Raw genomic sequence first — 12,224 nt, forward strand, 5'->3', positions numbered from 1 at the left:
AATTCTTCCATGAACAAAGCTTTCATATTACATTTTCGTACAGCAGAAAATAAGGGTGAATACGGCTACCTTATCAAATACAGTTTGTTTATCATGGAATATTTTGACATTTGTCCACATATGCCCGGCAACAACAAACACACAGATGACAACAAAAAACAGCTGAGCGAGGACTAGTAGCAGTTGAAATTTTGTAAATTTTTCACGAAAATTACAGTTTTATCTTTTAAATCTATTTATAAAAATACTCCACTAAACTAAGGGATTCCATAGGACATTATGGCCAATAAGGAAATATTTTCCAAACACATAAAATCAAATGTCAAATTAGCGACGCGCTACGATGCCGAGGGGCGTGAAGTGCAGGTGAGTAATGTTTGGAAGAGTTTTTGGATGAAGTTCTTGTAATTTCGGTAAATTAACCAACCATTGGTTGCAGGTGGAACGTAGAGAGGACACAGATGCAACGGCCAAGGAGAAGGAGACATTTGATTTGTTAATAAATGCCGGTTATTATAGGGCGTGCATTAAGGGTTTGTCGGCATTCGACAAAGTAGTGGGAGGAATGACATGGTGCATAGAATGCTGTGATTATGATGTCGATGTGGATTTGTTGTTTCACGAGAATTTAACAATTGGCCAGAAAATGTAAGTCTGTGGAAGAATTTTATAAATGGATGTGTTAATGTTTTTGTATTTCAGCTCCTTGGTGGAGAAGATTGTTGCTGTGTTGCCTCAAATGAAGTGTCCTTTTCGTATAGAACCCCATCAGATACAGGGTTTGGAGTTTCTTTGCATACATCCAGTTATCCAGTGGCTTGTTAAGAAGTCTGTAAGTTAATTAAAACAATGATTCAATTTGGCATTTTTCTAAGTCTTTAATTTATTTTTAAGGTGGAAAATCGTGCAGAACGAAATATGCGTTTGAAACAATTTGCAATTGGTCAATTCCATAACAACTATCAGTATAAGAGCGACAAACAAAATTTGGAAAAAATTAGAAAAGCCTCAGTGCATATCAAAAGAATACAGGTTGGGTTTGATTACTGATAATAGTTAAGGAGAGATTTAATTACATTTATATTATAGGAAATGTACAATCCCGTCCGACAATATCAACGCAAAGAGGCTACAGATGAGGATGAAAGAACAAAAGTACAATTGACACTTTTGGAATATGGTAATCTGCCGTCAGTGCCTAGAGCAGATAGTCTAGATGATGAGGGCCAAGCAGAAAATGTCACAGCATCAGAGGTATGAGGAGCTGTTCTTTGTTATGAATTACATATTGCCCACAAACACCGTTGAGTGTTTAATACTTTTCCATGATGTTGTAAAGCTTATGCCCACATTTTGATTTCTTTTTAAACAAGTGTTTCCATTCAGTTTCTTGTACATAATGCTTTATATTTTTTATTTGTTTTTTGTCACCACTAATATTTTGTTTTGCTTGCAGCTTGATATTGAAAAGTTACTTAACAATTTAGTACTCACCAAAGAGGTAAATTGTCCTTCCTTTATTTGTTTTTCAATTTTGTGTTATTATTAACCCACATTAAATGTTGTTGTTTTAACAATTTTTTCTGTACCAACTCAACAGGACAGCGCCACAGGATCACCCCAAAAGCTGGATAATGCCACACGTTATGCATTGCGAAAACATTATAAAGAATTCAAACATGAAATGGAAACGGATACAAAACAATTAACCGAACAAAATCAAATTAAATCTTTGGAAGCTACAAAATTGGCCTTGGAACAGAAATTGGAGCGTAACCAAAAGGATGTCAAGGATGTTATGGAATTGTTGCAACAGGAATGTGAATTGCTGGAAAAGGAGAGAGCACAAAAAGAGCAAATGGAAAGAGAAATTGAAGAATACAAGAGAATTGAAGGAACTGTTGATGCGGGGTAAACCTTCTTTGAATTTGAAAATGCCACGAAATAGGTTAAGATTATGTTTTCTAACAGCTCTCTAAATTGGTATTTCCATAAAAAATCTTCTCTAAAAATTATATCTTTGTAGAAAATCTTCGTTGATTTTTGATTTTCCACAGTGTTTTTTTTTTTTTGAATTGTCTTTCCTCTGAATTACTTTTTCAATGTAAAAAGTAATTTTTTCTAAAAAAAAACATGCCGAATTGTTTTCAATAGGAAACATTTGCTAAAAAAAAAAAAAAATTTCTCTGCAGAAAAAATGGCTGAATTTACATTTTTCTACTATTTTTTTGCATATATTTTTCAGGTTATTGGAAAAGGTACAAGGTCTTCTCAGACAACATGACGAATTGAAAAAGGAAGAATCAGAATTCAAGGAACATTGTCGTAAAGATCTGGCGGCTCTACAAGAACAAATAGAGTATGTATATGATAATTTATATCAAACCAATTGTTTGAATATAATTTTAATACCGGATTTATTATTAAAAGGGAATTGGAAGCCTTCAATGCTCAAGATCCCCAGGAGAGAGAACAAGCTGTGGCCAAAGAAAAGGAACGTATACAATTGTTAAAATTACAATTGGCCAAACGTAACCGGGGCATATTGGCAATACAACAACAATTGGATAATACACCAGATCGCACAGAGTTAGCACAATATCAGCGGCGATTCCATGAGCTGTACAATGAAAGTGAGTTGAATCGAAACATATGGATAGATTAGGTTAAGTTAGGTTAGGTTAGATTATGTGTATCTCACTCGGAGACCTGTCGGTCCATTGTGACCGTACACAATGGACCCCCACAGAGGGTCAAAATTCTGAATATTCATGAAGCTCATAAAACACGAAATTAACATCCAATTTCATTCAGACTAGGCACATCTCAATATTTCCATCATCCCACAAAGGGCCAATATTTTGAATATTCATGAAGCTCATAAAACGCGAAATTGACAACCGATTCCATTCAGACCTGCCAAATCTCAATATTTTCATCAACACAAGATCTTTTATAAAGATGGTAGAGATCGGACCTTTTCTTCTGGTACCTCCCCCCACAAAGGGTCAAAGTTTTGAATAACCAAAACGATTATTAAATCTGTAGTGAACATCTGATTCTCTTCATATTTTACACATCCCATTATATCTCCATCAACACAAGATATGTTATAAAGATGGTGGAAATCGGACTATTTCTTCTGGCACCTCCCCCACAAAGGGTAAAAGTTTTGAATAACCTAATCGATCAGAAAATCCGAAATAAGCATTCGGTTCTCTTCAAATTACACACATTTCAATAATTTTATTAACCCAAGTCCTGGTGCGAAATAGGGATATATCGATCCACTCCTTCTGGTACTTCCCCCAAAATTTCAAAATTTTGAGTATCCACTAAGCTCATTAAACCCGAAATTAATATACGATTCCATATTTCCATCAATACACGATCTGTTATAAAAATGATAGGGATCGGACCATTCCTTCAGGTACCTCCCCCACAGAGGGTCAGAGTTTTGAATATCCAAAACGATCATAAAATCCGAAATAAGCCTCCGGTTCTCTTCAAATTACACACATATCAATATTTTTACAAATCTAAGATCTGGTGTTAAGATGGAATATATCGATCCACTCCTTCTGGTACCTCCCCCACAAAAGGTCGAAATTTTGAATATCCATTGAGCTCATAAAACGCGAAAATAATATGCGATTCAATTTAGACTTGGCACATCTGAATATTTCCATCAATACACCAACTGTTACATAAAAATTAAAGAGATCGGACCATTTTTCACAAGGGGTCAACATTTTTAATAACTATAACTCTTATAAAATGTGATGTAGGAGTGCTATTGTCTTCAAATTACACACAATTACACATATATTGTTATTAACCCAAGGTCTGGTGTGAAGATGAAATAATCGATCCACTCCCCACAAAGGGTCACAATTATCAATACCTTTGTCTGTCAAAACTTGCGAAAAAAAGCGATTCTTTACAACTTGTTACATATAAATATTTCACTCAAGCCGAAACCTGAGATGAATATGGAATTTATGATTTCGCATGAAATTGGATATAAATATTCGCTTTCCTTGTAATTTTGCCCATGTCAATAATTTTATCTGTATTAGATGAAGTATAAAAAAGGAATACTTCGGTCGAATGCACGCCCATTTTAACATTTTCTTAAAATTATCACATATGTCATATAAAGTGGAGGAAGTCGTCGATATAGCACATGTCGCAATATTTATATATGTATTTAGGTCCGATACCAAATGGACAATATTGGCCCATTCCTTCGGAACCTACTCCATAGAGGGTCAACCAACACTGGCTGAGGGTATACATTTGTCGGCAAAACCGACTGATATTTTCTAAATTGTTTTTTTTTTTTTTATTTTCAAGAAAATATTCGCTTATCAATATCTTTTACAATATAAGGGCTTGTGTCTGTATGAAGATACCAAAGTGAATACGAAAGAAAAACACCATTCCAAATTAGTTTTATATTTTAATTTTATATTTTTCATTTTTTTTTTTGAATTAAAGTCCAAAATTGGAAAAATTCTGTGGAATTGTGTTTTTTATTTGCAAACGTGCTACTGAAAGGGATTTTTATTTGATGGCCTTACATTTCTTAAAATTTTTTTCATCACATCGTTCTCTCCTTCTTTCCAGTGAGTGCCAAACACTTGGAGACAAAACAATATTACACCCTCTTCAACACGCTAAATGACCAGAAACGTTATATGGAGAAAGAACTTTCACTGCTGAATTCCATTTGTGAGGCCTACAATGAGGGCATGTCAACACAGCATGGGCGCGAGGAGTTCATACAACAATTCGAACAAATTGTTCAAGGTGTTAAACAGACCGAACAAAAGGTCAAACTAAAATTCATGGAAGAGAAGAAGCGGCGAGATGCACTAAATGAGGAATTACAAGGACTGCTGGAGCTACAACGTCAATATGCGGCCGCGGTTAAACAACTAACCATCGAATGTCAACGCTGTGAACAATTGCAACAACATTTAAAGTCAATTCACAAGAAATTGTAGTGGAATCGAATTGCCAGTCCACGCTATCATTGCACATTTGATTTAGTCTTAAATAGCTGAGTATAAGTAGAGTGTAGGGCATCTAAAACAAATATCCTTTTGATAATTCCAAGCAATATTTCCTTTTTAATGTTTTTTTTGTTTGTTCTTTTTGTCTTTTATTTGAAAGGTTTTAATTTCATTTTTTTTGTTTCTGTTTTATAAAGAGTGTATAGCCTGTCTTATGTTTTAAGTAAAGAGATTACTAAGCCTCCACGATATAGCCATTTAAATAGGTAAATACATTTTATTTATATATACATACATACTATTTCTAAAAGAAAGGTACTATAATATATAGCTATAACTTACTTATATATATACGAAAGCATATTTATTATTATTAGAATATTTATAGTACTCAAAGTAATTCAATCACAAAAAAACCTAAACAAAATAATATAATTCTTTATAATAAAGGAAATTTCTTAGAGATTTTCGAAAGAAAAACGATATTTTTTCTGAGGCAAGCAATGTTTGGGAAGACCCCGTACCAGAGTTGGAGAAACATAGAACAGCTGATGGAGATAAACAGATGCAATTTCTTCGTTCTTTAAATTTTCAAAACCGAAATACTCGGGACGAGAGAAAAGATCTATTGATGCTATTGTAAAAGCATCGGCCACTGCCCGAAATTGATATGATGTTTCCTGTATCGTAGAACCAGCTGACTTAGGACTGAGAGAAGATCTATGGTTGTAGGAGACAGATCCATAAAATCCGTCAGGTAAGACAATACAGGGTGAGATAAAAAAACTGCAACAAAGTCAAACGCCATAATTTTAACATTTTTTTAAATGTTATTGAATGAAAGCAAAAATGTAAGAAATAGCATCAAATTTTAGAATAAGTTTAGATTTGCTCGAATTGGTCACCTTTGGCAATAATTATGGCCTTCAAACGGCCAATGAAACCGTCACACCGAATGTTGCTCTGCGGTATTTTGGCCCATTCCCGGCGAAGCGCTTGCTTGAGGTGATCGACACTTTGGTATTTTTTAGTGCCAACCTTGCTTTCCAAAATACTCCAGACACAATAGTCCGACGGATTGGTATTTGGAGATTTTGGTGGCCATTGTGCGCTGGAAATGAAGCGACGAACCTCATTTTGTAACCATTCTTGGGTGGGACGTGCTGAGTGCGATGGGTGGGACGTGCTGAGTCCTGTTGGAATGTCCAAGGTCTGCGGCCAACAAGTTTGCGTGTCCAAGGCTTTAATACACCCTCCAGAATATTTTCGCGATAACATTTGGCATTTATTCTGATGCCATGGTCGATTAATACGAGCGGTGAGCGACCATCTGTTGTTATGGCGGCCCACACCATCACCATGGCCGGCGCTTGAGTTCTGGTGGCCAACCGAACGTGCACATTTTCTGCTGACCTCTTTGGCAAGTAAACAAGATCATTTTTTTTGTTTACAAACTGCTGGACAACTAATGTTTTCTCATCGGAAAAAACCAAATTCGGCAGTTCACCACTTTCGGCCAGGCGGTGTAAGCTCTTGCACTTTTTGGAATTTCAATGGCACTACCCCGATCTCATCTTTCAATATTTGCTGAATGGAATATTGCGATATGTTCAGCTCACGAGCCATTTTTCGCCATTTTCCACTGCGACTTTCGATCAAGTCGCTTCTTTACTTTTCGAACCATTTCTGCTGATGTTGCTGTTTTTTCATCCACTTCCTTGTCGTCGGGCTACGCTACCAGTATCACGGTACGAGGCACAAAAGATTTATTCACATTTAAATGCTGGATGGCTCTAACGATAGCCACTTGTGGTTTTCCAGCCAAATATAAATAAAAATTTTTTTTTCTGGAAAATTCTCACCAAAATGCTTTTGTACGCTTGTAAACAATATAAAGAGCTGTAACTGGAATAATTTTAACAGCTGTCGGACGAGTGGCTTAGAAACGACAGCAGTCTGAAATTGGTTGCATTTTTTCATATCACCCTGTACTTAAATTTGCTGCACGACACACCAACACACACAACCTTCCCATCAAACCGAGCAGGTACATGTGTATGTCCTAATTCCAATACAATTCCTAAACAGAACAAATTGTTTTGTAATGGCCTGTTTCCATCAGTACTCCTCATCCATTTGAATTAAGAAAAAAAAGCCGAAATGAATTACAATTTTAACGATAATGAAATATAGAAGCCAAAACACCACACTTTTTTGTGTGCGCTTTCGGAAGTTCATTGGCCGCTTGAATGGTCCCAAGAGACACAAGCAGTGCACAAAGTATCTTCCATAGCAAAAAAAAAAAAAAAAGAAAAAGAGACATAAATTCCCGGTTTTGTCTCCCTTTGATGGAATTTATGGCCATGAAAAGAGATTTTCATTGTAGCCATTTATTTGTTGTTGCTGCTGTTGTTATTATGTTAATGGCACACACACACACACACGGACACACTCACCCATACACAATTGTTTCGAAATTAAAGATTAGCATTAATAGGCCAACAGCATGAACTCCTCGAAAGGCACACTCGGCCACAACCATGAATGAAGACACTTAATAAAATACTCTTAAATAGACTTCTCGTGTCCTTTGACATCGATTTTGCTTTGGGACGAATGGTCGTTTGTTTCGGTGAGGTATGAATGTATGTGTGTGCATGCTTTGTTTCTGTTGTTGGTGCTGGTAGTGCTGTATTTGATTGGGGCCAACAAATTGCTACATTTGTTGTTATTGCCATCTTAATTGTAAACCACTCTCTCAACAGGGGAGGTGTGTCCAGCTATCATACCCAACTTTTAAAGGGAAAATAATGGAATAGTGAGTTTTTTTGGTTTTCAAATTTATGCGAACACCATTTCCAGTTGTAATGAAATTTTTGAGGGTACTCATGACGAATCAAAAAAAAAAAAAAAATAATAATAAATAAATCAATAAATAAATAAATAAAAAATTAAAATAAAATAAAATTATAATAAATAAATAAATTAATAAAATAAATAAATTAATTAATAAAATAGATTTATAAAATAAATAAATATTAATTAAATAAAAATAAATAAATAAACAATAAATAAATAAATAATAAATAAATAATAAATAAATAAATATTATTGTAAGTGATTATATAAATCTAGCTCAGTGTATTTTATAAATAGAAGAATTATTTGTTATCTATATTTAAAAGGCATCTATGGGTATTCTATCGAAATAAGGACCCTAATATGTCTTTATACCAAGAAAGAGTTATAAGTCTTTTGTTTCACCCTCAAAGAATTCTAGAAGCCCTCGATATATAGTACACAGTAGCAAGTACCGGCTACTTCGTCAGCCAAAAATCCACTTTAAAATTTTAGATTCATTCACCCTTATCGCGTAACAAATTTTCCCAAAAAAATAATTCACAATTCCCAAAAATGCAATCATGTACTTTTTTTTCACAAAAGTTCACAAAAAGAAATTATAAATATATTAATTTTGGGAATAGGGGTTCACAATTAACATGCGAACAAATATTCACAATTTCTACGCGATAAGGGTGATTCCAACAGTCCGTGTTAGTTCTTTTCAGTATGCAATTTTTCTGTCCAAAACTATTTCAACGTCTCCATATGCAAACCCTAGAGACCAACAGTAACCTCAGTATCAAATTTCAACATTTCAGCTCCATTCCTTCACCAAATACACCAGCACCAAATTAAGTAACACTTAGTACGCATATCCAAACCATCTACATATCTCCATCCTAGACACCAACAGTGATCCAAAATTAGTACCATTTAGAACTTTTTGAACAACACCAGGGTGAGATAAAAAAACTGTAACAAAGTCAAACGCCATAATTTTTACATTTTTTTTTAAATTTTATTGAATGAAAGAAAAAAATGTCGGAAATAGCATAAAATTTTAGTTAAGTTTCGAATTGGTCACTTTTGGCACGAATTATGGCCTTCAAACGGCCAATGAAACCGTCACACGCTGCCCGAATGTTGCTCTGCGGTATTTTGGCCCATTCCCGGTGAAGCGCTTGCTTGAGGTGATCGACACTTTGGTATTTTTTAGTGCCAACCTTGCTTTCCAAAATACTACAGACACAATAGTCCAACGAATTGGTATCCGGAGATTTTGCTGGCCATCGAGCGCTGGAAATGAAGCGAGGAACCTCATTTTGTAACTATTCTTGGGTGTCGCGTGCTGAGTGCGATGGTGCTGAGTCCTGTTGGAATGTCCAAGGTCTGCGGCCAAAATGTTTGCGTGCCCAAGGCTTTAATACACCATCCAGAATATGTTCGCAATAATATTCGGCATTTATTCTGATGTCACGGTTGATTAATACGAGCGGAGAGCGACCATCGACTGTTATGGCGACCCACACCATCACCATGGCCGTCTTGAGTCCTGAGTTCTGGTGGGCAACCGAAGGTGCACATTTTATGCTGACCTCTTTGGCAAGTAAACTCGAGCGGATCATTTTGTTTGTTTACAAACTGCTGGCCAACTAATGTTTTCTCATCGAAGAAAACCAAATTCGGCGGTTCTCCACTTTCGGCCAAGCGAAGCAACTCTTTAGCTCTATTGAGTCTATCTTCTTTCTGTTGCGGTGTAAGTTCTTCCACTTTTTGGAATTTCAATGGCTTTACCCCGAGCTAATTTTTACTCCCTACACCACAAGGTGGTCAGAGTATTATGTGTTTGTGCATTTGTTTGTAACAGGCAAAAGGAAACGAGATAGACCCATAGTTCCTTTTGATGATCTGCTTATAATCACATTCTGAGTCGATTTATGCATGTCCGTCCGTCCGTCTGTCCATGTATTTTTGTAAACAAAGTACAGGTCGCATTTATTACCCGATCCAGATGAAATTTTGCACAGATCATTTGTTTGGCCCAAGGACGAACCCTATTGAAATTGGAGATAATTGGTCAAAATTTAGAAATAGCTCCCATATATATCTTCGTCCGATTTGCCTATTATTGTGCACCAAACGTGTAATATCAGCCCGAATTGTATGGAATTTTGCATATACACCCAAATTAGGCCTGAAAATAAGTATGCCAAATTTGATCGAAATCGGTTTAGATATAGCTATAGCTCCCATATATGTTCATCCGATTTGTTATATTTGTTATCCACAACCCGCAGACAAATACATCAAATACAGCTCAGAAATATCTTTGCCAAATTTTATCGAGATCGGTTCAGATTTAGATATAGCTCCGATTTAAAATTAATTGTGCACAAAATGGGCAATACAATTCTGAATTTAAAAGATACAAATACTTCGGCATATTTAGTCCTTTGAACTTTAAATTATAATTATAATCATAGCGTCTATGATTGAATTCTCCCATAAAAGCTTTTAATTGTTATGCGGAGCTCTACTAATTTCGCAAAGTGGTGTAGGGTATCATAAAGTCGGCCCCACCCGGCTTTAGGACTTTCTTTACTGGTTCAATATTTGCGAATGGGATATTGAGATGTGTTCAGCTCACGAGCCATTTTCACCATTTTCCACTGCGACGCAGCTTTCAATCAAGTCGTTTCTTTACTTTTCGAACCATTTCTGCTGATGTTACTGTTTTTTCCGTCCACTTCCTTGACTTCGGGATACGCTACCAGTATCACGATAACGAGCGATGATGGCACGAGACACAAAAGATTTATTCACATTTAAATGCTGGATTGCTCTAACGATAGCCAGATGCTGTTTTCCAGCCAAAAATAAAGAGATCACACTATCACGCTTGAAATCCACCACGAATAACTTAGTTTTCTGGAAAATTCTCACCAGAATGCTTTTGTACGCTTGTAAACAATGACATAATTTTAACAGCTGTCGGACGAGTGGCTTAGAAATGGCAGCAGTCTGAAGTTTTTCATCTCACTCTGTATAGTCGGACCTATATTTAAGCACATATGTCGTATGGGGGTTTCTGGGGCTAGGAAACCCTATGGAGGTAGGAAAAATCATCAAAATTTTTTTTGATTCACGGAAGTTCCTTTTAAAGTCGGTCAGAAGACCTATTTGAAAACGTTTTTCTTCTTCAGTGTATTCCTTGCCTCTCTTATGGAAAATGGTGTACCCATTCCAGATCCCACACAACAGATAAACTGCTTAAAGTTTTCTTCCCTCAAACTTTTGTCATTGATTAAATTCAATTCAATTAGAATGACAAAAACAACCGAAACAACAACTCAACTGTGAGTTGTGAGGATATTGGCTTCTGCGGTTGGGTGCAATAGAAACATTAGGTATTAATTAATTAAGTGCTCTGGGGCATCTTGGTCGGAAGACACCAACCAACACCACCACCATTAAAAACGAATTGAATTTATACTTTATTAGTCCATGGGGGGCTCTTCAATTCAATTTTTTGTGTGTGTGCGTTTTTTTCACTCATGCATTGAAGAGGCCAATATTTGTGTTGTCCAGTATTTTATGGGCCATCGAAGGTATTAAAAAAACGGAGACAACAATGTTGTTAAAGAATCGAAAATTTGTGTTGCTAAGCGGTTTGAATTTTGAATGTGGAAGACAATTTTGGGGAAAACAAAAAAAAAAACATGTAAAAATAAACTTAGAAATTGGGTTGTTACTAAGGCCGTTTTCTAGGTTTGGAATTAATTTTTGGTTTATTTTAAGTTTGGATAATAAATAACAATTAGCGAGGAAATTTGAATTCAATGGAGAAAGAGATGGAATAGAGGGAGTATTAAAATAAATGGCGAGAGAGAGAGAGAGGGAGAGCACTAAATACGTGTATACCAGGAGGCGTATGATTTATGTGTGATTAAACATTGGTTGTAATGCTAATACGGTCTGCCATAACTTCTGGAATTTTTTTATAGATCGAATAATGTTCCGTAGCATATCTTATATCCTTAGACAGGGTGAGATGAAGAAACTGCAACCAACTTCAGACTGCTGACATTTCTAAGCCACTCGTCCGACAGCTGTTAAAATTATTCCAGTGACAGCTCATTATATTGTTTACAAGCGTACAAAAGCATTTTGGTGAGAATTTTCCAGAAAAAAAAGGTATTCGTGATGGAATTCAGGCGTGATGGTTTGATTTCTTTATATTTGGCTGGAAAACCACAAGTGGCTAATGTTAGAGAACTCCAGCATTTAAATGTGAATAAAGCTTTTGTTTCTCGTACCACCGCTCGTTTCCGTGATACTGGCAGCGTAGCCCGACGTCAAGGA

At 35.9% G+C, this 12,224-nt stretch overlaps 1 protein-coding gene across 2 annotated transcripts; it reads left to right on the top strand.

Moving 5' to 3' along the window:
• LOC101887244 (coiled-coil domain-containing protein 93) lies at positions 1-5,446 on the top strand. Of its 2 annotated transcripts, XM_005188334.4 has the most exons (10): positions 3-366; positions 440-648; positions 703-832; positions 895-1,032; positions 1,090-1,254; positions 1,457-1,501; positions 1,601-1,911; positions 2,246-2,359; positions 2,431-2,633; positions 4,630-5,446. In XM_005188334.4, the coding sequence occupies exons 1-10, from the start codon at positions 280-282 to the stop codon at positions 5,007-5,009; spliced, it is 1,782 nt and encodes a 593-aa protein (XP_005188391.1). In that variant the 5' UTR covers positions 3-279; the 3' UTR covers positions 5,010-5,446. The 2 variants fall into 2 exon arrangements, with proteins under 2 accessions (XP_058987042.1, XP_005188391.1); XM_059131059.1 differs by lacking the exon at positions 1,457-1,501 and having other exon boundaries at positions 1-366.
• Positions 5,447-12,224: the final 6,778 nt, after the last annotated feature.

This window comes from Musca domestica, unplaced genomic scaffold (genome assembly GCF_030504385.1).
Source record: "Musca domestica strain aabys unplaced genomic scaffold, Musca_domestica.polishedcontigs.V.1.1 8, whole genome shotgun sequence".
Classification (NCBI taxonomy): domain Eukaryota; kingdom Metazoa; phylum Arthropoda; class Insecta; order Diptera; family Muscidae; genus Musca; species Musca domestica.

Excerpts from the sequence above, each read along its gene's own strand:
- LOC101887244 (XM_005188334.4), top strand. The coding sequence starts at position 280 with ATGGCCAATAAGGAAATATTTTCCAAACACATAAAATCAAATGTCAAA. Across the intron at positions 1,255-1,456 it reads AAAATGTCACAGCATCAGAG|CTTGATATTGAAAAGTTACT; the intron begins GTATGAGGAGCT and ends TTTTGCTTGCAG. Across the intron at positions 1,912-2,245 it reads GAAGGAACTGTTGATGCGGG|GTTATTGGAAAAGGTACAAG; the intron begins GTAAACCTTCTT and ends TATATTTTTCAG.